Genomic DNA, 25,672 nt, shown 5'->3' with positions numbered 1-25,672 from the left:
ACTTGGACTTAAGGCTCAAGAGGAGCCATGCCAGGAAAAGGGGGCTGTTGGAGGACACGGAGGTGAATGCGTTTCAGGAGCCTCTTCGGGGGCAAGACCGTAGCATCAGGAAATACCACCTCAAATCTGATCAGGAGGAGGACCAGGAGGACCCTCATGAGTCTTCAAGCCAAATTAAGTATCAACGTCTGAAGAATACCACAAACCAGGCTTGCTGCCCTCTTATGAGGTGGTTTAAAAAGAAAAGGGCAGCCCCAGAGAAGTGCCCCACCAGGCCCCACCAGCCCCAGCAAGAAAGAAAGACCAGGACTTCCACAGCTCTGAAGAAAGGCCTATGACAAAAAAGCAAAAGACTCCTTCTGCCTTCAAGCAAGTCTGGGACTGGATCCGAGGGAGAAGAACAAAAACTGTCAAGCTCCCTAAGAAGCAGGCTTCAGCTCCTCTTCCTCGAAAATCAGGGAATGCAGCAAACATGCCTTCCTCCTCCCAAATATTTCCCTCTTCCCAGTATTCAGCTTCTGTACGCCGCCTAAAGTTGGGAGTTGACCCCACAAAGCAAGCATTCCACACAGCTGAAGGAAAATTAGGGGTTCCCACCATTCTAGGAGCTAGGCCTCAAACCCTAGGAAACATTGACCACTATCTCCTTAATCTTCCCCCGAGGCCTTCCAAACACATGTCTCCCAAAGATAGTTTCCAGTTTGTGTCTAGAGAGAGAGTAGCTCCCAGAGGATCTGGGACCTCCTTCACCAAAGCATCACCTAGTGCCCCAAAATCTTTCGGGTCTACCAAGCAAATAGCAGTTTTAATTCACAATGATGCAGAGACTGCCACAATGGTCTCTCAGAAGTTGTCCCATGCCAGGCAAGCATCTTCCTTAAGGTTGGGGAAAGAAGAGAAACTCCAAATCCGGGAAGATGCCACCAAAACAATCAGGAAAGTGGGAGGCTCCATGACCAAGCAGCAGATGCCTCATATCCCAAGGAAAGTGAATAATCTTTCCAGCAAATAATTTATAAATCCTATCCCAGTCTATCCAATTTCTGGAAGAAAGCAAAAAAAAAAAAAGTATCTATAAGTTGTTGTTTTAGTGTTTATATCAGGAAAATGAATGGTTGGATTTGAGGTTCTGCTATCAGTCTATGCCTTAGTCTTCTGAAAAGGCCTATTATGGAGGAATATCTGATCACTCAAGGAGAACCTGATCATCCGTCCCTCCCACAGCTACTGTTCCTTTCAGCTGGAAGTTGTCATGCACAGGAAGAGGGAATATGAGGCCTGGCTATGGGGAGGAAGCTGGGAGAAATACTTGCAGGTTGAGAAAAGAATGAAGTTAGCCAGTGTGAAAAGAGGAAGAGGGGGAATGTCAAGAAGGAGGTGTTTTCTGCTACAGGGTACCACCATCACATCATGGCCATGACTTTAAAAAGGCCCAGAAAGTCTTAATGAACAGCTGGCCCTGAAGCTGTGTGTGGTGTGAACTCAGAATACTGTCTGTGTGTGCCTCCCAGGGGCAAACTAGTCTCCTGTAGAAGACCATCATGAACAGGGTTTGCCCCTCTCCCTGGTGGTCCCTCGATAGAGAGGGGTGAAGATGGGGGCTCCTATGGAGTTGGGGGCCCGGGTTCTGAGAACCTATCCGCTCAATTACAGCTACACCCGTGGTCATGAAGCTCTCCTGTTTGTGATCGTTTCACTATATATCAGCTCCATGCTGCTTAGTCTCTACCTTTTATGCCTTCTTCAGTTAAGCTTGTTTAGTTTAATGTATTTATTTACGATCATTAACCAAGAACAAAACCAAAAATTACAAAGGTTGCAAGAGCAAAAAACAAGTATCAGACGAATAAACAATATCACAGTAGCAATTAGAGCGATAACAATCATCATCACAGCAGTCTCGTGAACAGTCCGCGCTCCTCTTTGAATCAGTCAAGGAGCTACGCACCCTAATCCTATATAATAAAGAGCTTGGTGTGCATCCGTGTCTCCCTCGGCTGTTCTGGGCATGCGTGGAGTGCATATCCAGAACATGCCGAGGGAGACATGACCGCCGGGACCAGGCGGCCATGATGGACAGGAGAAGGAGAAGCGGCCGCCGAGGAGAAGCGGCCGCTGCAAAGCCGGGCGGGGGGAAGAGGCGGCGGGGGAAGCTGGCTGAGGCATGGCCGAGGCGGCGGCGGAGCCATGGCCAAGGCCTGGCTGCGCTGCCGAAGCCAGGCGGGGGGAAGAAGCGGCGGGGAAAGCTGGCCGAGGTGGTGGCAGAGTCGCCGCCGAGGCCTGGCGGCGCCGCCAAAGCCGGGCGGGGGGAAGACCTTGGGGCCCTTGCCCGGCCGGGGAGACCGGCCGCAGCATGGAGGCTGGCGGCGGCGGGAGGGGGAATGGCGGCGGGGGGGCCGGAGCGCACAACTCCTCTAGCGCCCGTTATTTAACGGGCCTAAAATAACTAGTGGCTATATAACAGCATTTTACCATGGCATAAGAAATAAGGGAACGTGCAGATTTCCTACCATTGTACCGAAAAACCACTCCAAGATATATAACATGTTTCACTTGCTCAATTCAATGACCACCTACACATCAAGTGAAATAATTAAGCTACATATTTTGATTGCCATGAGTGAAGGAATGAGGCCTGAATCCCCTCTTTTTGTATATAAGACTGCTGGAATGCAATTGCTTTGCTTACTCCCTATGTTAAAAAACTGTGCAGGGAGTCAAACGTTCACAGCTACGGTTTGGTTTTGGAGGGAGAAGAATTGAACTGGTTTAATTTTGGAGGGAAGAGAGGCTTGATTGGATTGGGTATGTTTTAAAAGAATGGAGGGGACTTCAGTTGTTATTATTGGTTTGTCTGAAACAATTTGGAGTGGGGTGGGGAAGGGAATACAAGGAGGCTGCCTTCAAGAGTTTTAGTGCAAGTTGGAGAACTGAAGAGAGTTCAAGAGAAGGAGCTGCTGTCACTGTCTGAGAGAGACTCCGAACTGGTGCTAGAAAGAGAGCGGAGAAGTCACAGGGAGAGTTGTGACTCTCTGGAGGCCCAAATCATGTCTAAAGCAGCTGAAGGAACAGTTTGGGACTGAACCCCCAGAACTGGGAAGGAAGAGCAGGACTTGAGGCTGAGCAAGGCACAAGCCAAGCTGGCTGCAGAAGCTGACTAGGGGTGATCACAAGAGGACCTTGGGAAGGACTCGGAGTGAGGGCCCAGTATTCGTGCAGGATAGAGTGGATGTGCTTTGCTCATATTTCATTTCTTCCTTGTGCTGCTCATTTGGTTACTGTTTTGTACTAAATTTTGCAAAAGAACTATTGTTTTTGCATTGAACTATTTTGAAGGAAAGGTTTATTGTTGTGAAGTTAAACATTTGAAGCCTCTCTCTGTTTCCCCACCCCATGCTTAGAGGCCTTTTCACCCCACCTAACTTTGAATGCGACTGTTTTAGTAGACACAGCCAGAAGAAATACAAAAGTTTACTTAGTGGCAGCAGTGAAGTTTCAGATCTTGGGGCTGGTTAATGCGGGGCGGAGACATGTAGTGGCAGCATGGTGGGATCCATGACATCATGTCTTCTTTTCATCTTGACCGACACAGTGTGGAGCACAATGGAACGAGGGAGGATGAACTACTGACGGGTCATTCCACCGCAGGGCTAAATGGCCCCGTCCTGGCACTGAAGACACCCCCAGTGTCTGATGTGAATGCAGGAGGCATAGCCACTAGGGACCCTCTCCAGGTTCTTCCCAGCCAATGTTTCATTGAAATGCTGACTGGCTGGGTTCCCCCCCCCCCCACCGCCCTGCCTCGTGTGAGGAAAGCCCTGAGCCAGCCAGCATTTCAATGAAACTCTGGCTGGAAGGGTGAAGGGCATGCCTTGTGCTCTCACCCACTCACCAGTTGGATGGGAGAGGGACCAAGAGGGTGCCCAGGATGAGGGGCTGCCTTGGCGACCCCCTCTAGACCCTGACGGCCAAGGGACTCTCATCCCCCTTGCTTCCTTCTCCCCATGCCCCTGGTGCAGAGCCATGATTTTGAACAGAAATGCATTTGTTTCACAAATTGGTCATAGTGAGCGACTGTGGCTTCTACCAACTCCCCTTGCAGACCTCTAAGAACCCCCCCAAAACTCACCTGGCTGACATTGAACAGATGCAATTATAGTAAAGAAAACTATCCCCTACCCCCATTGCCATTGCTTCACTGCCAGGGCAAATTCTGCTGAAAGTGGGGCATTTTTTAAGTCCAATGGTCAGAACATGAGTTGCAACATATGCTTCATAAGAGCAGTAGCTGATACTCGAGCATGAAACATGCCAAGCTGAAGATGGATGGAATGCAGACAGGTGGAAGTTTCCCCTTCATACTCCTGAGCCAGCCCGGGATTGGATGAGGGATTTGCTGTGGCAATCGAGTCTGGATCTCTGCTTGGGAAACCAAGTTGTCTTTACCAGTTCAAAAACAAGCATTTCCAGTGGGCTTGTATCTGAAGGCTTAACACACTTGCTTTCCTCGGGATGGCTTAACTATCTTTAGCAAACTTAGCACTATCAGTGCAATCATAGGTATTCACATGCCCATAGGTAGACAGAGAGACCAGGCCACCACTCATGAAGTTAGGCTGCCAAAATGTGACAAAAGCAGCCGCATTAGCTGAATTTCTGCCTGCCTAATGCTGTTAGAAAGGCAGGATCTTGGTTCCTTTTGTAATTTGGTCACACTGACAGCCCTGGACTTTTAGCCTATTATTGTTAGAACTTCTAGTCAGCTAGTTTTAGCTATCCAAGCTACTCAGATTTGAGCCGATCAATTCATGTTGACTTCAATGACAGCAGCTTAAATAAAAATGCTCCTTTCGGCTCAACAGGGCAGTGGATCAGGCTGCCTTTTAAAAAATGCTTTGATATTCTTCCAGTTTCTCAGCAGCGCTTTGAAATCTTTCTCTGACTCAGTTATCCTGTATTTGCTTTACTAATAATTTATAGTGGAGTAATACCAGCTCCTCACTCTTCCTTTCTTTCCCCCATTTAATACCAGCTACTGAATTAAGCTGCCATTTGATCATTCTCTCCAAGGCAGCTTTCGCGGGTCCTGCAATCATCTCATCACAGGGTGGTGCCCAACTGAATCCCCAAAGCAGGGGCTTAGGTTCAATACATTCTTCACAGGAATGATGGCATTTTTATCATCCTTTAAAAAATATTGAAGGAGAGTTTTGGGATGAGAATAAAACAGCACTAAATCATGCTTTACAACCTACGGAGCTCCCTCCCTCCCTCTCTCCTTCCATACTAAGGGTGGTTTCACACATCACAGTGGCAAGTAAGTAAAAGAGAACCACTGTTCTCGGCAAGCACGTGCTCTTGGTGCGAGCTGGTGTTTCCACCCCTTTCCATGGATTGCTAACTGGTTGAAGGACAGGAAACAGAGGGCAGGGATAAATTGAGAGTTTTCACAATGGAGGGAAGGAAGGAGTGGAGTCCCACAGGGATCTGTACTGGGACCGGTGCTTTTTAATGTATTCATAAATGATCTAGAAGTAGCAGTAAAGAGCAAGGTGGCCAGATTTGGAGATGATACCAAACTCTTTTGGGTAGTGAAATCCAAAAAGGGATTGTGAGGAGCTCCAAAAAGATCTCTCCAAACTGGGTGAGTGGGCGACAAAATGGCAAATGCGCTTCACTGTTGGCAAGTGTAAGGTCATGCACATTGGGATGAAAACCCCCAACTTCAAGTATGCGCTGATGGGATCTGAGCTGTCAGTGACTGACCAGTAGAGGGATCTTGGGGTCGTGGTGGACAGCTCGTTGTACCAGTGAATGATTCCTGCCAGTGCCAGCCTTTGTCTTATGATGACTGTTGGCTCATGATGGGGTGTATGTGCATTCACCACACCAGTGCTTACTTTGACACCAGGAGGGAGGAGGATACATTAGTTTGCCACACTAGATAAAGGGATTTTCAACAGGAGCAGACAGCCAAGTTCTGCCAGGGCCAAAACAAGCCCCTGCCAGACTAAGAAATCATTGTAATTTGCCCTTTCCCATCACAAGCAGTGTGCTGTTCTTTTATTATTGACTAGTGTTTTCAGGCCCGTTAAATAACGGGCGCTAGTAAGTGCTCTGGGCCCCCGCCGCCATTCCCCCTCCTGCTGCCCTCAGCCGCGGCCGGTCTCCCCATGCCGCGGCCGGTGTCCCCGGCCAGGCAAGGGCCCCAAAGTTTCTCCCCCCACCTGGCTTTAGCGGCGATGCCAGGCCTCAGTGGCGGCTCTGCCGCCACCTCGGCCGGCTTCCCCCGCCGCCTCTTCCCCCGCTGCCTCTTTCCTGTCTTCGCGGCGGCCGCTTCTGGCCCTGCCGTTTCCCCCGCCGCCTCTTTCCTATCTTCATGGTGGCTGATTCTGGCCCCGCCGTTTCCCTCGCCGCCTCTTCCCAGCTTCTTCTGGGTGGCCGCTTCTGGCCGCCCAAGATGGCCGCCAGGTGCTGGCAATCGTGTCTCCCTTGCCCTGTTCTGGGCATGCGCTTTGTGCTTGCCCAGAACAGCCCAGGGAGGCATGAACGCACGCCTTGGTGTCCGTCCACCAAGGCTTTTATTAGAGAGGATTCTAAATCTCAGATATCCCAGTCATGGATGGAAAATTCAAGGTCAGTTTACAAGAGACACATTTTCTACATGGAAGTTTCTTCTGTGCAGGTGTTGTGCAGAAACCCATGTGTAGTGACCGCCAGGGGCATAGCAAGGTTGGAATGGGCCAAGATGAGATTTTAAAATGGGCCCCCACACATCCCAGGCCCCCAAGGATTTAAGTCTGATATTTCAAAATAAGTATGCTGCCTGGAAATACATTTCACTGAATACAAACACGGACACTTCACAATATATAGTGATATACATTGAGTACTATATATTTGTGCTACTTTTAATGCCTAGAACACACCAGAAACACTAATTATTAAAATGGCCCCCTCGCTGCAGATTAGCAAAGGAGACTTTCAACCATGCAGGGTGAGCCTATGTTTGTTTTCTCAGAATTCTGAACAAATTCAGTCACGTTTGATTCCAGGAGGTTTTTCACAGGAGGCTTTTAAAGCCCTTTAACACACATCTCCTCTGGAATGGAGGTGCTGCATTCACACGTTGGCCAGATTTACCCTGAAGTCCTGTGAGTTATTGGAGAGCAGTTCACACACAAGAAAAATAAAATACAATAAAAGCACAACACATGCTTCACAGTTCTCACTCAGACCTTCTGGGTTGCAAAACAACTTGAACATAAGTGCATTTATACATGAATGAATGAATGAATATAATATTGTTTGTTCCAGAAGTTTTTGTAATTTTCTGCCATGAAACAAGCAACAGGCCTTTTTAGATAGTAAAAAGCCAGAATGCCAAGTCCAGGCTTCAGGGAGGCCTACACGGAGGCCTCTCTGGAAGCCTCGCCCACCTGCCAATCAGCTGAGAGGCGGGGAGAGAAGAAGAGCTCTCTGCAGTTTGCAGGCCGCTCGGATCCTAGGCCAGAGCCGGAGGGCAAGGCAAGCAGGATGGCAAGTGGCTGAGGGGCCCTGGGGCCGGGCCGGTGGGCAATGGGGTGGGGGTGGCAGGAACTGGTGTGGTGCCCCCTCCTCAGTGGCGCCTAGGGCACGTGCCCTGGCTGCCCCCCAAGTTCTACCCTTGAATGCAGGTGGTGTGCCTTTCTCTTGACAAGATGCATCCTTTCTTGCCTCTTTGCAGGCACTGTTGTGGTTAGGTGTGCAGTGGCTTGTGATATCCATGTTGAGATCTGATTTGGCAATTTTGCTGAGCCAAGGCAAAGGGATGTGTATTAGTTGCTAGTCAACAGCAAGGGACTTTCAGCTGCTGTTTTGTTGGCTCCCCAACCCCTGGGCCAAATATCCATTTACTTTTGGAGTTGGCCCTGGGCTGGCATATATTGATACAGATATGAACTATTCTCTATCAGAAGAAAAGAGAGAGAGAGGGAGAGAAACTATTTGCTAAATGTGCTTTCAAAATTCAGCCATCTGGTCTTGGCAAAATAAGGAAATTCTATAAAAGTAGTTCCATTTTTATTAAGGGGCATCCAAAACAGTCATATCTCCTGGAGCTGTTTCTCTTAAGTTAAAACAATTAGTAGACTAAATGTTGGTCACTCTGGCCAGGAAATTGAATCCCTTTAAGAAAATCAATGTATGACCATCCAGTTAGCATAATGTTAATAAAATGTAATAATGGTGTCAGGATTACAGAAACTCTCTCTTTGCTTTTAAAAGGAAACTGACCTTGAAGATTGGATGATATTCCTGAATCATTGCCAGAGTATCAAGCTTGTTGCCTAGAGCTGTCTGAATCAGGCGCACCATTTGTCTGAAACATCACCTCTTTGCATTACTGCATTCATGGGCACAGCACTCCCATGGTGATGTGTTGTTCTAGGTGCAAACACTCAGCCCATGTATCCCATTAAGAAGGCATCTTCTGTTGATTCGAATGATTCTTCTCAGTGCATGCACAATGAGCCTCAAGAGCAAACATATTCTTGTCCTTACACTTGACCATCTTTAAGGGCTGTTAGAGATGGTCAAGGACAGGCATTCGACCACTGAGTTGTGTAGCTAATGCAGTGGTCCCTGCATTGCTGTCTTATTTCATTGTCATATCAAATCTAACATCTGCAGTGACAAGTGCTCTCTTTCAGGCTTTCCTTCTTCTCCGGCAGAAAAACAGCCTGGAGGCTAAAGGTCTAATCTCATTGCTGATCCTGCATTTGGGAGGAGGCCTGCTATGTAGGGGGCCTCTTCACTCTCTTTCCCTGAAGTATCAGCAAGGATGGATTGCCCTGGGTGGAGGTCTGATACAGAGCTCTCATGATATAAAGGGTTCTTCTGCCTTGGGTTCTTCTGCCAGAGTACAAGCAAGGCTGGAAGGTCCTGGGAGGTTGCCTGATATGGAGGCTGCCTTTTTTGGTTCTTTCCTGTCATGCTCTACAGAGAGCCACCCCCACGGCTTTTCTTCCTGCAAAGGAAATGGAGGTGCCACCTCCTAGCTGTTCCCCCAGGGCCAAATCAGTCACTCAGTTTGACTCCACCTGGATCTAAGCCTCCAGCTGCTGCTTTGGCTCTTGGTGGAAAATAAGAGGGCTGGAGAATAACATTTGGCCTCGAACTTGGGCCTTCTAGCTGTTGTTTGATTACAGCTCCCATAGTCCCCAGTAGTCGCAGTAGCCAATAGTCAGGGTTGATGGGAACTGTAGCCAAACAGCAGCTGGAGGGCTGGAGTTGTGCAGCCCTGCCCTAAATCAACCTTCCTCTTCCGCATCACCATTCCATCCTCTTCCACACGGGGCAGATCCCTCTTCAGGGCCAAAATCCAGCCTCCTAGCCATACATGTTGGGGCAGACAAGCTCTGTATGGAGCCTCCTGACAAGGAACTGTCTATCTTGAGCTACATCTTGAACCTCTCAAACATCTCTTGACCCTGAGTGGACTGGCCAAGAGAGTCTTTTCTGTAGCTGAGTTTGACCCAAATACCTTTTTACTCAACTCTACCCAAAGAATACTCAAAGCAAGACAAATGTATTTTCTTTAAAATAAAACATTTTATTTTTTTAAACAATAAATATGCTAGTTTTATTGCTGTTCTGTCTCTACATCCTATTAAAACAAATATTTAATTTTTAAAAAATATATACACAGCATTTTATTGCTACTTATGTAAATAGTAGCACAGTTGTCTCTTTTAATTTGCCTTCCCCTTCTTCCTCAGCAACGTCCAGCTCCCTTGGAGGAACCACGATCCCCATAGTGGCTTCCACCCTGGCCAGTCTGCTCCTTAGCCGCCTCAATTGTCCCCTCAGTGCCTTGAAGCTTTGTAAGCATTCCTGGCAGCTGCGGAGGTCTCTTTGGCCTTGAAGGAGAGAAAACAAACAGGGTGAAGGGGCCTGTCCTCCACCATGTCAGTCCCTGCACGGACTTCTAGTCCCCTTCCATGCTCAGCACAGACTCCTCCTCTCTGTCTTGAAAACCCTCCATGGCTATGTACCCACCCCCCCCGGTGAACTTGCACCTCGTCAGGTTGATTTTTGCTCTTCCAGCTTCTCTGTCTTCAGGAGCCACCTGAAAGTCTCCTGCTCTCTAAAACAACTCTTTCTCTTCCCTCTCGCTGACCCTTGGGTCTGGAACAGCCACTCAGATGTGGCCCCTCGTCTCTCTCCTATCCCTCCAATGATACCTGAAAACCCACCTCCACTGCGCAGCCTTTGGCGTTATGCCTCAGTAGAGGCAGCTCCATCTGCTTGAATTGAATGCCCCTTATGCTTTCCTCTCCCATTCCTCCTCTTCCTCACTTCTCTCTCCAAAGCCAAACTTTAGACTGTATGCTCCTGGTGGCAGGGAACTTTTGCCTATGTACATTGATGACACTATAAGGAGGATTTGCAATATGCACAATTGTATATCATTCTCCTTGGTTTCCTGTTTCATCTCAGCTTAAACTCAAAAGGGCTGATATTTGTTTTCCTTTTAGCATTCATATTCTGCTCTTCCTCAAGCAGCTCAGGGAGGTTTATACATGGTTATTTTTTCCTCACAATAACCCTAAGAGGTACGTTAGGCTATGGGACAAGTGACTGGCCCCAAGTCACCCAGAGAGTTTCATGACTGGATGAGAATTCAAACCTGGGTCTCCCTGGTCCTAAGGAGGTGCAGCTGAAATACATACACATCTTTCCCCCACTTGCCCCCACCTCAGCTTCCCTCTACTTCTTCTATTGTATCCCTGCCTCTGTTTTTAGACTATAAGTTTTTTAGATTGTAAAATCACAATGAGGATGGAAAAGGTAAAGGTTATGGAGTGCTGCCTCTGTGAGACTTACGGTCACACAGCTGATGGACCTGCATCTCTACCAAACTCTGCAGAGTTTCTTTCACATTGCTGAGGTCCGGCTCCAGAGGAGGTGGGGAAGGAGGACGAGGTGGAGAGGGATGCAGGAGGAGGGAAGAGGTGGATGGTGGGATGGAGGCAACCTCAAGGGAGGCAGAGGACAATGATGAATCAGACCCAGAGGGCTGGAGAAGTGCAACAGGGCCTGCAGGAACATCTGCAAGAGAGAAGAAGCAGGAGGTCAGCTGCAAAGGCTGACATCCTACCACACCCACCATCACTTGCCCTCACTGCTCACTCTGAGAAGCTGCTTGGATTACAGGCACTGGAGTTTGGACACATGAAAGGCAGAAAACGAAGGAACACTTCAGCAAGCACTGACAACCCACTCACAGGCCTCCCCTCTGAAACCTTAGATGCAGACTCAAATCAAGCATTTCAACATGAAATAAACAGAGCAAAAGAGCCGTTCTTAGCCCAGCAGCAATTTCAGGGGCATGCTGTGAACATACCTTCCCTTTGCGGATGAGCCTTGTCCGCATGTGTCCAATTTGCAAATTGATGGCCTGTAGAGAACGAGGGAACTGTTGGGAAATGTGGCGAACCCTCAGTTCTGCAACAAAGAGAACAAAAAGGAACAAATGTTGTATGTGCTGACCAGGCTGAGTACTGGTGACTTGCAAAAAGGGCAGTGTTAGGGCTTAGTCCATCATCTGGGCTGGGTATCAAAACTGCAGTTGATCTTTGTGCTGGGTGTATATGCAAAAGGTTTCTGAGGTGTCGCAATACTTACGCTGCTGGACATAGTCATGCTGTAACCCTTTGAGGAGTTCTACTTCTTGCTGAAGATAATTATCAGCAATGGAAGGCTCTAGTAAGGGCTCTGACACAGAAGCTGCTTCCTTTGGAGTGTCTGTGAGGATGGAAGGACCTGGCACTGAGGTATCCTCAATGAGCACTTTCCCCAGTAGGTCATTGGTGATGCAAGGTGTTGGAAGGGGTTCTGGCATTGAGGTTTCCTCAATGAGCTCTTCCTCCAGGATGTCGTTGGTGATGCGAGGTGCTGGAAGCGGTTCTAGCACAGAGGGTTCCTCAATGAGCACTTCGCCCAGGATGTCGTTGGTGATGCGAGGTGCTGGAAGGGGTTCTAGCATGGAGGGTTCCTCAGTGAACGCTTCCCCCAGGATGTCATTGGTGATGTGAGTTGCTGGAAGGGGTTCTAGCATGGAGGGTTCCTCAGTGAGCGCTTCCCCCAGAATCTTGTTGGTGATGCGAGGTGCTGGAAGTGGTTCTGGCATGGAGGGTTCCTCAATGAGCGCTTCCCCCAGGATGTCATTGGTCATGTGAGGTGCTGGAAGGGGTTCTGTCACAGAGGGTTCCTCAGTGAGCTCTTCCCCCAGGATGTTGTTGGTGATGAGAGGTGCTGGAAGGGGTTCTGGCACAGAGGGTTCCTCAGTGAGCTCTTCCCCCAGGATGTTGTTGGTGATGAGAGGTGCTGGAAGGGGTTCTGGCATGGAGGGTTCCTCAATGAGCTCTTTCCCCAGAGTGTCCCCCAAAACATTGGGGAGTCCCCCAGAAAATGGTGCAACATGGGTTGGGTTTCTGGGATGACCTGAAAGAGAAGAAATAAAGCAGGAATCAGGAAACGATCGTGGCTTGTAGGCCTGATAGAAATGGCCTCCCTTTTCTGCCTAGGTTAGCCAGCTGGGAAGTAGCCTGGGATTGTGGGTGAGGTGGGCCACCCAAGGAAACAAGCAAGGAATGAAGAGGAGTACATTGCATAGCACTGACTGGCAAGACAGCCCTCACCAAGTACACTTCAGAAGGGAGTGCAATGGCCAGGCTCTGTCTGCTGTACATACAAGTGCAGCTGCCTTCTACCAAGTCATACTCTTGGCTCTCTTTGCCCTACTCTGGCTGGCAGCCACTCTTGGGCAGAGGCCTTTTCCTAGCTAGCTAAGATCCTTTAACAGAAGATGATGAAGTCTCAACAGGAGACCTTGTGCATGCAAAGCAATTGTTCCACTACTGGGCTATGGGCTTTCCTTTTTGTGTGAGGAAAGAAGCTTCTCCTTTGAGCAGAATGGGAGCTGATGGTTGACATGGACTATCTCTGGTTCACGAACCAACCCCCAGTTACAGACTCTTGGCCTAGTGGGGTGGGGGTCTTGAAAATCTGCCTGGATGCCATAAGCAGGAAGCATAGCTGTGATCTCAGGAATGCAGGCCTGGCTCCTAGAGGTAGAAAACTGTGGTCGGAGAAAGAGTCTCTTTGGTCCAAGCTCAGAGCACATTGGCTAGGAAATGTTGCCCTTATTTTCAGGTGATCCTCCAATTCCATCTTGACCCATGTAATTGTCAAAAAATGAGATACTTTGGAAATAATTAGCTTCCTCTTCTTGAAGGCATGGAGAAAAAGACCCAGAGGATGTTTTGGGGCTGGGTGTGGGCAAAGGGTTCTCGCAGGACTTTTTCAAAAGTGCACAACATCTAAAGGAGAATGACCAAACCTACCTGCCTGCTGCCACAGCCCTTTCCCCATCTCCTCCTCGAATGGAGGATAGCTAGATGTGACTCACAGAGGGCCCCCCCCTCCTCTAACACTTTCGGCTGCATCAACAGCAAAGGATAGAGGTGGCTGAACCTGCCCTCCTGCTATCCATCCATCGGATGGATGTCTGCCCATCTCTCTCCATTGTCTAAGAGAAACAGTTCTCCAAGGAGGCTTTCCCTGGGGGGGCTGGGGAGCCCTGAGGAGAAGCAGGCACTCTCATCATCCACTTACCTGTCAGTGCCCCCTCTTCATCTTCATCCCTGCAGAGATAAGGAGAAATATTCTTAGTAGCAAATCACAGGAAAGAGAGGGTCTCCTCCCTCAGTAATACTAGGGGTATTACTAGTATGTGCCCTCCCTCTAATTTTAATCCACATGCAGCCAAGTATGTCCTCTCCCCTAATCCTTCTAGCTAGCCCTGCTAATTTTGGATGATTCCATAGCTGGGAGCAGTGAATGTAATTGCCGTTGAATGTCACTCACTGCATTTTGCTCAGAGTATTTTTCACTGAGGATTGACTGGTTGTGGCTGGGCGGGGGGTGGGCCTGCTCTCGTAGTTCACAGTCATGAAGCCAGCTTTCCCACCCCTCTCCAGTGTAGTTTCCCCACTTTTTAAAAAGTCCCACCCCAAAGGACACATACATGCTTTTTTGTTTTTTTAAATAGGAGGGAGGCAGCCTGCCAAAGGTATAAAGGGGACAGTTGACGAAATTGGCATTTGATTCAGCAGCCAATTACTGGCATTCTGAACATGGAAAGGAGATGGGCTCACCTTGATGAGGCAATATATGCCACACCTGGGTTTGGGCTAGGTCTGAACACTTCCCCCTCATCACTCCCCCCCCCTCATCACTCCCCCCGCCATCCCTTCAGCTGGCCACACCAGAGCCAAAAGCATTAAGAGGAGTCAAGGGTAGAAATGGCAGCCTGGGAAAAATTATGGAAAAATGATTTAAAATTTACTGCATGTTATGCTTTAAAAGAAAATTATTATAAAATGATGTATAGATGGTATTTGACACCAAAAAAATTGGCATTAATGTATAAAAATGTTTCAAACAAATGTTGGAATTGTGGACATTCTGAAGGTACTTTTTTTCATATGTGGTGGACCTGCGGGAAGGCTAAGGCCTATTGGGATATGATATATAATGAGTTAAAGAAAATATTTAAAATGACATTTCCTAAGAAGCCAGAATCCTTCCTGCTGGGAATAACACAAGGTGTAATTTCTACAACTAATTTAACATTTTTTATGTACGCTTCTACGGCGGCCAGAATAATATATGCACAAAAATGGAAGAGTAATGAACTGCCTTCAAAAGAAGATTGGCTGACAAAAATTTTGGAATATGCGGAGATGGCAAAACTTACAACATTGATAAGAGACCAAAATTTAGAATGCTTTAAAGAAGATTGGAAACCATTTTTGTTGTATCTAAAGAACTATTTTCCTACTTTGGACTTTAGAGCAGGGTTTGAAATTTAGTTAAAATTGCAGGTTGGGTAGATTAATTGTGTTTGTAAGGGTTTAAATTTATGTTTTGAATTATTATTATAGCAAGGGTAAATTTTATAGCTGATTATTCACGAAGAGATGAGTGCGGGAAGTCCACGTTTGTCTATTTGTTAATGATAATATTACTATTGTTAAAATCAAAAATTGAATTTGGAGGAAAAAAAAGAGGAGTCAAGGGCAGAGAAGAGAGCAACTCACTTTGGTTCTGCCTCTGGGTGAGACGTATGGGAACATGAAAGAAGAAAAGGTTAGGCATGTTCTTGGAAATAACATGGGGGTGCTGGGGGGCAGCTTTTGAAGTCAGCTTCAACTGGTGGGCAGGATTTCCCCACAACCCCCCAAGTGGGCCCACAGGAGCCAGCCAGTAGCTCCTGAGTGATACAGCTTCATCGGTCTAGGACCTCCAAGCTTAAGAAACACAGTGGAAATCAGCCAAGCAGGTGAGCTTCGAGGGCTGCATGCATTTCAAGGAGAAGCTGTGTGATGTGAATAGTGGTGGTGAACTTGTGACCACTGAGGTTCCCACAGGGAGCACAAACACGTGTGAACACAGCAGGCTGGGCTTCAGTTCTCTGCCCAGACAGGCTAAAACAACAGAAGGGCATCTTTAAAAACCAAGTCCACACCGCCATTAGATTTTGCTTCACCCACCATGCCAGAGACTTACCTGCAGGCCACATATGACCAATAGCCACCCATCTTGACAACTAAGCTGATAAGCTGCTAATAAACTGACAGCCGAAGACAGCCAATTTATCGAAGATGCTTCAGCTAATCTAAAACGCTGCCAAGTGAGCCTGCTGCAGAATCTTTGCAGGTTTCCAAGGGGAATCATGATGGCAGAATTCTGTGGCTGACTGTGAAGTCACAAGTTACTGTTACTGGTCATGCTGGCTCTGGTTTGAATCCAAACACTGTCTTGGGGATGCAGCTCAGAGCACCAGGGGCAAGTCATCCCAGTCCTGCCCTCCCTGCTCCCCACATGTCACTTCTATTCATTTGACTTTTCCCTTCTGTAAGCAAATTCTGAAGGAAGGGGATGCTTGTGGATAGGGGTGGGCTGCAGCTGCTGCTTGTACAGCTGGACACAAAGTTTATAATAAGCCTTCCATGAGTCCTCTGTAACATGTAAGAGGGCAAAGGCAACAGCCACATCCATTGCATGTCCCCAGCTAATTTCCCACCTAATCACTTAGATTAGATTTCCACCTAATCACTTGCTGAAGTCCTTTAGCTAGGAAATTCCTCTAAATCACATTCAGCACTGAGGCCCGTCTCTGTTCAGAATACACAAAAAGAAAGCCAGTTAACTTGTGGAACTCACCACCTCTAGATGCGGTGATGACCACTGGCTTAGATGGGTTTGAAAGGGGGTTAGAAACATTCACGGAGGAGGAGAGGTCCCTCTGTGGCTATTAGTCATGATGACTATAGAGAACCTCCAGGTGTACAGGCAGAATCCCAGATGCTGGGGACATGCAGTGGGTGCGGCTGTTGCCTTTGCATTCTTACATGTTACAGAGGAAGCATGCAGGTTTATTATAAACTTTGTGTCCAACTGCACAAGCAGCAGCTGCAGCCTACCCCTACCCACAAGCATCCCCTTCCTTCAGAATTTGCTTACAGTTCCTTCGAATGAACGTGAATGAATCAAAAGTGACCGAGAGGGAGGGAGGGGAAATGAGAAGGACAAAGAAAGAGGGGAAGCACAAAAAATGAAGATGGCCCACAAAGAATGAGAGAGTGCAACAGAAGGCTGTAATGTACTTTTTGTATAAGGTTATGACAATGGAAAGCAAACAACTGTCCCCGCCCCCTCTGTTTCTTCTTAGGAAACAACCCACATCCTTATTAAACTCAGTAGGCCCAACTGTACAAAATCTTAGTTTCTGCTGCATATAGTTTGATGTACTGCACATTAAAATGAACATTGGACAAAGGGACCTCCTCTCTGTCCTCTCAAAAGACCCACCATGGTAGCTCATGGCCCCACAGGGGATGGATGAATCCCGCTAAAGATGCTACTCTTACATTTTTAGGCATTCTAGCAATTGCCTCCTTACAGCTATTATTTCTGCCACTATAGTTAAACCATATGTTGTTGTTGGAAGTGCTTTTGCTTAATGTTTTGTTGACATTCTGTCAGCTGGTATGTATCCCTCACTTCCTGCCCCTCTGGCTGCTGCCGCCACCAACAGCACTGCAATTACTCTCCAGTATATTATTTTATCAGGAAGCAAAAAGGTGTCACATAGAAATACGGAAGCACTCAGTTGCTGTTGAAAGTCACTTTGCTCAGAGTGTTTTTTGCTCAGAATGTTTTTCCTTGAGGATTGACTGGTTGGTAGGCCGGTGGGGGGGCAGAGGCGCTCTTACCCCCGGACATTGGGGCCCTGGTCCATGGCCTCCAAGGGCAGACTCCAAATGGTCGGGGGGGGGGCCTCCTGCAACCACCTGTGCCCGCCTCGCCACAGCGTACGTCCGGTGTTTATGTTTTGTATAATTTAAGCGAGGAGTGGCAGCTGGGGAGTGAGCTTAGCAAGACTTGCCTACCTGCTCCCCCGGTGTTGTCCGAAGTGACCGCTGGGCTTGTCTATTCAGCCCAGTGGCTCTTGATAACTGCGAGGCGCTCCAGCGTGTGGCATCATGGGCTTGTGGCAATCTATTTTAACTGCACCAGTGCGCTGCAGCGCCTCGCAGTAAACAAGAGCCTCTGGGCCGAATGGACAGGCCGAGTGGTCACTCCGGCCCCCACCACCGGGGGTGGGTGGGAGGCAAGTCCTGCTCAGCTCACCCCCCCACCGGCCCACCCCTCAGCCACACACATGCCATGGTGGCTTGAATTATGCAAAAACAAAAAAACAAAAAACAGAGGCATGGCGTGGCGGGCGCAGGGTGGCTGCTGGAGGCACCCCAATTGCCTAGGTGCATCCCTGGCACGGGGAAGGGCGGACCTGCTCTCATAGTTTACAGCCATGAGGCCAACTTTCCCACCCCTCTCCACAGAAGTTTTTCAACTTTCTAAAGAGTCCCCCCCACAAAAAATAAGTAAAAATAAAGGACATGTTTCAGGTGAAAGAATGGCAACAAAAAGAAGAAGGACCTAGGTGAGTCCAATAGAAACTCTATATTGCACCACAGGAACCCACCCACACAAAACCTTTGCTGTATGCAATATTAAATAAATCTGTAAAAAGACATTAAGGGGACACATTCAACTGCAACCTAATATTGTAAGCATTTTTCTCAAAACATACCAAAGGATGAAAGTTGCTGGATATTTAATATATACTGTTTTAGAATTACCCACATATATACTCAAATCAATACATAAATCCTTAAAATCATCAAAATTCACATATACATACACATTAAAATAACCAATAATACCCATTATGTTAATATTTCATATGGGCTAATACATAAAATCTAAAAGCACCCAACTATTCTTTCAATAATCCCTTCGTTTTATAGCTTCATGAGTTCCAAACTTCCAAAAGGTGCACAAATGCAAAGAAGGGGGTCACAAAACTCTATATGGACTTCTTGTACCACATGGGCTGATGTTTTAAAATCCACATCCATAAGTAGCTTCCTCTTTCTCAAAAAGGTGATAAAACCAGCTCCACATTCTACAATGCATGTGTAAGCACTCCTTTCTGTACTGAGCTGAAAATGCCATCAGATAAATTCTGATTTTCTTTATATCTATAGCCCTATTCAGATGTTAGATTATGTTCAGATGTTACAGATGCTACACATGTACACATTTTTCTGTGAATGCTTGTACATGGATTCATTTAAAAGGTGGACCTGAGTACAGGCCCCTCAAACTCAGGCTACAGATATGAAGTGTACCATTGTTTGTGCATTGAATGTAACTTATGAATAGGGCTTATTTGTACACATAATATGCTTTCAAGGACACTGATTCCAAGTATGTTTACATGGCAGTCCAAGGAGCACACTTCAATTTCCTTAAAAGGAAACAGCACTAGCATTTTTTGCTGTTTTTGTAGTATCTTTTATTGACTGACCAATCAATCAAACTATATGAGGGGCTATCAATGGCCAGTTATGGAGAAGATGGCATGATTCTGTCATGAATACAATGTAGCAACACATGTATTTTGCCATAGGAATGTTTACAAAATATATAATGCATAAAGGTGGCATAAAGACCCTGGTTGATACCAATGCTGACAAGGCACATGTGAATCCATGTCAGCATCCAGACTGCTGCTGCTCCATCACACTCGTGGGGGGAGACTGTCCAATGACAGTCAAAATGAACATTTTAACTTCCCCTTCCCTCTGAAGCCCACTGTGTGTCCCAAAAAGATGTCCCTGAGGGTTTCACAGCCCTTTGGAACATATTTTTCTGATGCACAAGGGGCTTCATAAGGTAGGGGTGATTGTCAAACACTGCTGCTTCCCCCATGCACAAAATGACACAGTGGTACTCTGGATCTTCAAATTTCAACAAATATTTATATACCATTTTTTAACAAAAGTGTTCAAAGTGGTTTATTTAGAGAAATAACAAACAAACAAACAAATAAGATGGATCCCTGTCCCCAAAGGGCTCACAAACTAAAAAGAAATATAAGATAGATACCAGCAACAGTCACTGGAGGGGTACTGTGCTGTGGGTCGATAGGGCCAGTTGCTCTCCCCCTGCTAAATAAAGAGAATCACCATGTTTAAAAAGTGCCTCTTTGCCTAGTTAGCAGAGGTTAACTAGGCAAAGAGTTAATCCTGGCACTGCTGCATGAGCACAGTGCTAGTCAGGATGTCAGCCCCTGTTAAGAAACTTATCAAGTGTGTGTGTGTGTGTGTGTGTGTGTGTGTGTGTGTGTGTGTGTGTGTGAATAAAAATCCAAAAACCTTCAACCTGAATACATTATTTTAAGCAAATGCACAGGAGAAATATGCAGGAGAAAGCCCACTGGCTAAGGAGAAAGCCCACCAGCTGCAGCTTTCTCCACATCTGAGCAGCTGTTTGGGTCCAATCTGACCCTTGTGATCTTTTGCAAGAAGTAACTGTCCTCACATTCCTTGAAAAGCTTGCAATATGCCCGAGGAAAGAAGAGGAGGCTGCTGGCAACCTGGGTGCTGTTGGGAATTCTCTCTGGTAAGAGAATCCCTTTTTCATTATAGCAGAGTGCACAGAGGCACAACACAGCGGAATTTGGTTAGGCATGCGTGTATGCTGAGAGTAAAGTAACTTGGAGCCAGTTCATAGTTACAAATCAATATATATGGCATTTATTAAAGAACTCCATTCTAGATAGGAAAGTGAGGAGTTAGGATCTCTAATCTAGCTAGCTAGCTGGATGCAGATGGATTCTGCATCTCTGCACACATGGTGCAGGGGAGAGGAGCTTGCATGTTGCAAGGTAGAAGGAACAGGAAGAGAAGGGAAGGAGGAAGTGCAAAACAGGAAGGAAGGAAGTTAGTCCCTAAGAGTAGCAATCTACATTCCAAAGGGATAGTGTCAGAGCAGTAGAGAAGGGATGACCAATGTCTTGACCCTCTAGCCCTCTGACTCACTAGTCTGCCCTCCTATGTCACTGAGACAAGAGACAGCGCAAAGTCCTTCACTTCCAACAGGTGCCACAGGTAAGCATGATGATCACCAGTCATGATGTTTATGGCACTGTCCCCCTCCAGACAAACAGTGCTGTAAGCATGGTTGTTGAGTGCAGGGAGGATGAGTGACAGCAGGTGGCAGAACATCCTCCCTGCTTCCCCACTCATGACGAGCAGTGCTCAGTTATGATTCATAAAGTCTGAAGAGGGCTAGTGACAGCTGCTTTTGTTGGAGTTGCAGCTCCAGTTGCATCGTCTGTTTGCACCATTTGTCCTAGTTCCCACTAGCAACATTAGGAATACAGATAGTAAGCAGGGGTCTCACTCTTTGTCTCCCGCCCCCATTTCTGGCATCTCTTTGCTCTGCCTTTTGATTGGTACACCCAATTGGTATTGGTATTACCCCCTGCGCCCGTGTGTCAGGTGGAGTCAGAAAGGGAAAGGAGGAGAAGAAAATGGAGTTGTTGCTGAATAAACTCTTAGTTAAATCTATATAAGATGACTTTGTGTTTGTAAGGGAAGCAGCTATAACAATTGCCAGTGAGATTTTGAACCAGCTAAGAGTGTGAGCCTGCAAAGCTTGTGAATGTTCCTGCAACTTCATTCCATTGCATTACTGGGCCTGCACTGCTTTCTGCTGTTACTGCTGCTGATGGTTTCTCTCGTTTCCTGTCCTGCACAATCCCTGAAGGTACTTTCCCCTTATCAATCCTAGACTCCATTGTTCCCTGGATACCTACCATAGCATGCAGAGGCGTATCTAGGGACAATAGCGCCTAGGGCAAGCACTGAAATTGTGCCCCCTGTCCAAACATCTGACACCCATCTTTCAGATAACTTTACCATAATATCAGCTCAAAAATACAAGTCAAGCTTGTTAATCTTTTAATATTTCAAAAACTATATGGCAGTGGACATAGCCAGACCAAAAAATGCTGGAAAACTACAAATTTCAGTAGTAGGAGCTCATGAAATACCCAAATACTATGTGGAGGTATACTTGGAAAACTAAACAGAAGTGCCTATCTAATTCTCTACTATGCACTGTAGCATCACTATTACATAAGTTTTAAAAATAAATGGAGAATTTGACTTTTCCCAGATACTCTGAAAATAATTAAAGGATATGCAGAGTAAACTGCGTCACTGCTTGGAATATATTCTAGTATTTCAGACAGTTAAAATGAGAGAAAGAGAGCAAGAAACTCCCAGTGGGCCTTAAAACTAAGGATTTCACACTGATTCAAAGACAAACTCACCATTAATAGCCATATTATTAAGACTTCATATTTAACTCACTTATCACAAGAAGCAAAGTAAAAACAAATGAATACAATCCTAGCTCATAAGCTTCAGCTCAGTATTCACAAGCCCTGATTCTCTGTACATAGTGCCAATCTGAATATGTGTACAATGACTTATATTATATTATTTAAAAAACAAACAACACAATTCACCTGTAGCCCCTTCAAGGGGCTTCCTAAAGGCCATGAGGGGGTCTGCAAAGGTTCCCCTCCCCCCTCTGGCCTCTAGGACCTCGCAGGGACCATTAGAGCATGTGCAGTGGCCATTGTTAAAAATATTTTTTTAAAAAAATGGCTGAAAACAAAATGGCCTCCACGCATACTCAAATGGCCTCTGTGAGGCCTGGCATGGCCTAGGGACTCACAGAGGCAATTTGAGCATGCACGGTGGCCATTTTGTTTTTGGTGGCCATTTTAAATTTTATTTTATTTTTAAAAATGGTGCCCCCCTTCAAGTGGCGCCCAGGGCACGTGCCCTGCCTGCCCCACCCTAGATACGCCCCTGCTCCTTGCCACCCCAGTGTCGTCCGCAGCCATAAGCTAACGGAAGTGCCTAGCACATGATCGGGCGGGCGCATGAGTGAGCGACGTGTGCACACACACCTGGCATGTGATGTGTGTCGGGTACTTCCATTAACTTCCAGCTGAGAACACCGGAGCGGCAGGGAGGTATGCTGTCACCCTGATGGGGACTTTTAAAATGGGGTGCCAGCCGGTGAATTACAGTGGGAGGGGTAAGGTCACCCTTCCCTTCCCTTCAAGGTATGCCCCCCCCCGCTGGTTCTGTGCACATCCGTACTACGAACTAGGTACAGTTATCAGCTAATTAATGGTTTTTAGTTTTGTTCTCCAAGAAAATTTAAAATGTTGGGTAGTACTCACCTTATTCTTGCACTGGATGTCTCTCGTGTGATGAGGAGGCATCACGTTGTACCTCCCCACAGAATTCCCTGCCAATCTCGCACTAAAGTCCTGCAAAACCCCTTCATTATCTGTTTGCAAACACCTGGCAGCAAAGCTCCTCTGGTCTGACCCTTGTATTCAAGACGATCAGTCAAACTGCCTCTCTTCAGGAATGCGACCCCTCCCACAAGGAGAGCTGGTCCTGTGATGGCAAGCATGACATGTCCCTTTAGCTAAGCTGGGTCTGCCTTGGCTGCATGTGAAAGAGAGTCTTGATGTGTGAGCACTGAAAGATATTCCCCTCAGGGGATGGAGCCATTCTGGGAAGAGCAGAAGATTTTAACTTGACTACTGCAATGCACTCTATGTGGGGCTGCCTTTGTACATAGTCCGGAAACTGCAGTTAATCCAGAATGCGGCAGCCAGGTTGGTCTCTGGGTCATCTCGGAGAGACCATATCACTCCTTTCTTAAAAGATCTACACTGGCTGCCAATAAGTTTCCGGGCAAAGTACAAGGTTTTGGTTATAACCTATAAAGCCCTAAAGAGCTTGGGCCCTGGGTATTTAAGAAAACGTCTTATTTGCTATGAACTGCCCCGCCCATTGAGATCATCTGGAGAGGTTTGTCTGCAGTTGCCACCAGCTCATCTGGCAGCTCCTCAGGGACCGGGCTTCTCCATTGCTGCCCCGAGGCTTTGGAACACACTTCCTGCTGAAATAAGAGCCTCTCCATCTCTTACAACTTTTGAAAGGGCAGTCAAGATGCATTTGTTCACCCAGGCTTTTAATTAGATATTGTTTAAATAGTTTTAACTTTTTAAATTTTAAATGTTAATCTTTAAATGTTATTCTTTTTATTGGTTGTTTTTATTGTCTTGTAAACCACTCAGAGAACTTGCATTTGGGGCGGTATTAAAGTATGATAGATAGATAGATAGATAGATAGATAGATAGATAGATAGATAGATAGATAAAAGACAAGTTCCCTTAGATAGGGCTGAGAGAGATTCCTGCCTGCAACCTTGGAGAAGTTGCTGCCGGTCTGTGTAAACAATACTGAGCTAGATGGATCTATGGTCTGACTCAGTATTAGGCAGCTCCTATCTTCCTAAGCTGAGGTACTCAACTGGAATGAATCCCCCACTCAAGCTACTCCTCTGTCAAAGGAGTAGCCTGTTTGTTTTGATCCAGCAGTGTTCTAATTTCTGTTTATGTTCCCTAAAGTTACCTTCCCCTCCTCCTTAGTCTTCAGATGGTTACTCTCCTGCTCATGCTGGGAAAGTAAGTAAATGTGCAGAGTAAATGCAAAGTAAATGTGCAGAGTTATGGGATGTATTGAGATGTAATTTTCCCTGTGCTGGCCTCAAATATGTAAGCATGTATGTGTCAATCCATGATCTGATAAATAGTGATCCACCACCTGCCCAGTTATCCTCTATAATAAAATGGTTAGGTGTGCGCCCGTGTCTCTGTGCCCGTGTCTTTCTCGGCTGTTCTGGGCATGCACGGAGCGCATGCCCAGAACCTCCGAGAAAGATATGGCCGCAGAGACACGGCGGCCATGTTGGCCGCAGGAAGGCCGGAGCCAACGGCCGCGGGACTGGTCGGACTGCGGGGAGGGCGAAGGCGGCGGCAGCGGAAACGGCCCTGCCGCGGGGAGATCCGAGCCAGCAGCGGCGAGAACGACCACAGGGAGGGGAGAGGCGGCGGCGGTGGATCCAGCCCGGCCGCGGGGAAGGGAACGGCGGCGGCGGGTCCGGCGGCCCTGCCGCGGGGACATCCAAGGCAGCAGCGGCGAGACCGGCCACGGGGAGGGGAGAGGCGGCAGTGGATCCAGCCAAGCCGCGGGGAAGGGAACAGCGGCGGTGGCGGGTCCGGCCCGGCCGCGGGGAGGGGAGAAGCGGCGGCAAAGGATCTGGCCCTGCCGCGGGGAGGGGAAAGGCAGCGGCAGCGGGACCGGGCCCGACCCAGGAAGAAGAGAAACGACGCCGGCAGGACCAGCCAGGCCAGGGGATGAGGAGAGATGACGGGGGCGGGACCAGCCCAGCCGAGGGAAAAAAACCCAAAAAACCACGGCGGCAAGACCGGACCGGACCCGCAAACGAAAGAAACGGCGGCATCAGATCATATCCCTACTAGCGCCCGTTATTTTAACGGGCTTAAAAACACTAATAGATGTCTATAAATGTGATATGTTCGACTTCATGGTGGTACATGTTCAAACAGGAACTACTACCTTGAAACATCTGGGGCTTTGCTGGTGCCATATTAAGACCATTATGTGGTCATGAGTGGCCAACATGAGGAAAATAACTCCTAGTCCCATTGAGATGAGAAGGAGAAGTTAGGAAATGCCTAACATTCAATCACAATGGGATTACTCTGAGTATTTTTCCACATGTCAGCCAACAATTTTAAGGTACCACAGCAGAGGCTGCATTTGTGCCAAGATGCACCAAGCCTCTGTGCCCATTTTCTGTGCCCTAACAATAATTTTCAAGTGTGTAAGGATACTGATACGTTAAAAAGAACCACAACCTTCCAGACTTTGGGTTTTTAATGATTCTTTAAATAATCAGATGATAACCTGCTTCTAGGACTGGGGAGACCTGAGTTCAATTTCCCATTCAGCCAGTCTTGCTGGGTGACTCTGGGCCAGTCACTTCTCTCTCAGCCTAACCGATTTAACAGGGTTGTTGTGAGGAGAAACCTAAGTATGTAGTACACCGCTCTGGGCTCCTTGGAGGAAGAGCGAGATATAAAATGTCATCATCATCATCATCATCATTATTATTGTTATAGTTGTTTACATAGTCAGACAGGTGTTATTGACTGGTTTGTTTTAACCAGACATCGAGTCCTTCCCAAGTACCTGGGATGGCTTAATTTTATTGTCAGTGTTGTTGCTGTTATTATTATAATAG

At 47.2% G+C, this 25,672-nt stretch overlaps 1 protein-coding gene across 2 annotated transcripts; it reads right to left on the bottom strand.

Annotated features, from left to right (window-relative positions):
* Positions 1-9,576: 9,576 nt before the first annotated feature.
* LOC128342476 (diacylglycerol kinase kappa-like) lies at positions 9,577-15,944 on the bottom strand. Of its 2 annotated transcripts, none has more exons than XM_053289793.1 (6): positions 15,616-15,944; positions 13,660-13,688; positions 11,668-12,486; positions 11,387-11,487; positions 10,867-11,091; positions 9,577-9,899 (listed from the first exon to the last, which is right to left on the bottom strand). In XM_053289793.1, the coding sequence occupies exons 1-5, from the start codon at positions 15,645-15,647 to the stop codon at positions 10,918-10,920; spliced, it is 1,155 nt and encodes a 384-aa protein (XP_053145768.1). In that variant the 5' UTR covers positions 15,648-15,944; the 3' UTR covers positions 9,577-9,899; positions 10,867-10,917. The 2 variants fall into 2 exon arrangements, with proteins under 2 accessions (XP_053145768.1, XP_053145778.1); XM_053289803.1 differs by lacking the exon at positions 15,616-15,944 and adding an exon at positions 15,147-15,590.
* Positions 15,945-25,672: the final 9,728 nt, after the last annotated feature.

The sequence above is a fragment of the Hemicordylus capensis genome, chromosome 1 (assembly GCF_027244095.1).
Source record: "Hemicordylus capensis ecotype Gifberg chromosome 1, rHemCap1.1.pri, whole genome shotgun sequence".
Taxonomy (NCBI): Eukaryota; Metazoa; Chordata; class Lepidosauria; order Squamata; family Cordylidae; genus Hemicordylus; species Hemicordylus capensis.
This window is presented reverse-complemented; position numbering and strand designations above follow the sequence as displayed.

Bases quoted from the DNA above. Each gene is read 5' to 3' on its own strand.
- LOC128342476 (XM_053289793.1), bottom strand. From the start codon at position 15,647: ATGGGTGGCTATTGGTCATATGTGGCCTGCAG. The intron at 13,689-15,615 runs GTAAGTCTCTGG...TTATCTCTGCAG, and splicing joins TGGTCATATGTGGCCTGCAG to GGATGAAGATGAAGAGGGGG. The intron at 11,488-11,667 runs GTAAGTATTGCG...TCTTTGTTGCAG, and splicing joins GCATGACTATGTCCAGCAGC to AACTGAGGGTTCGCCACATT.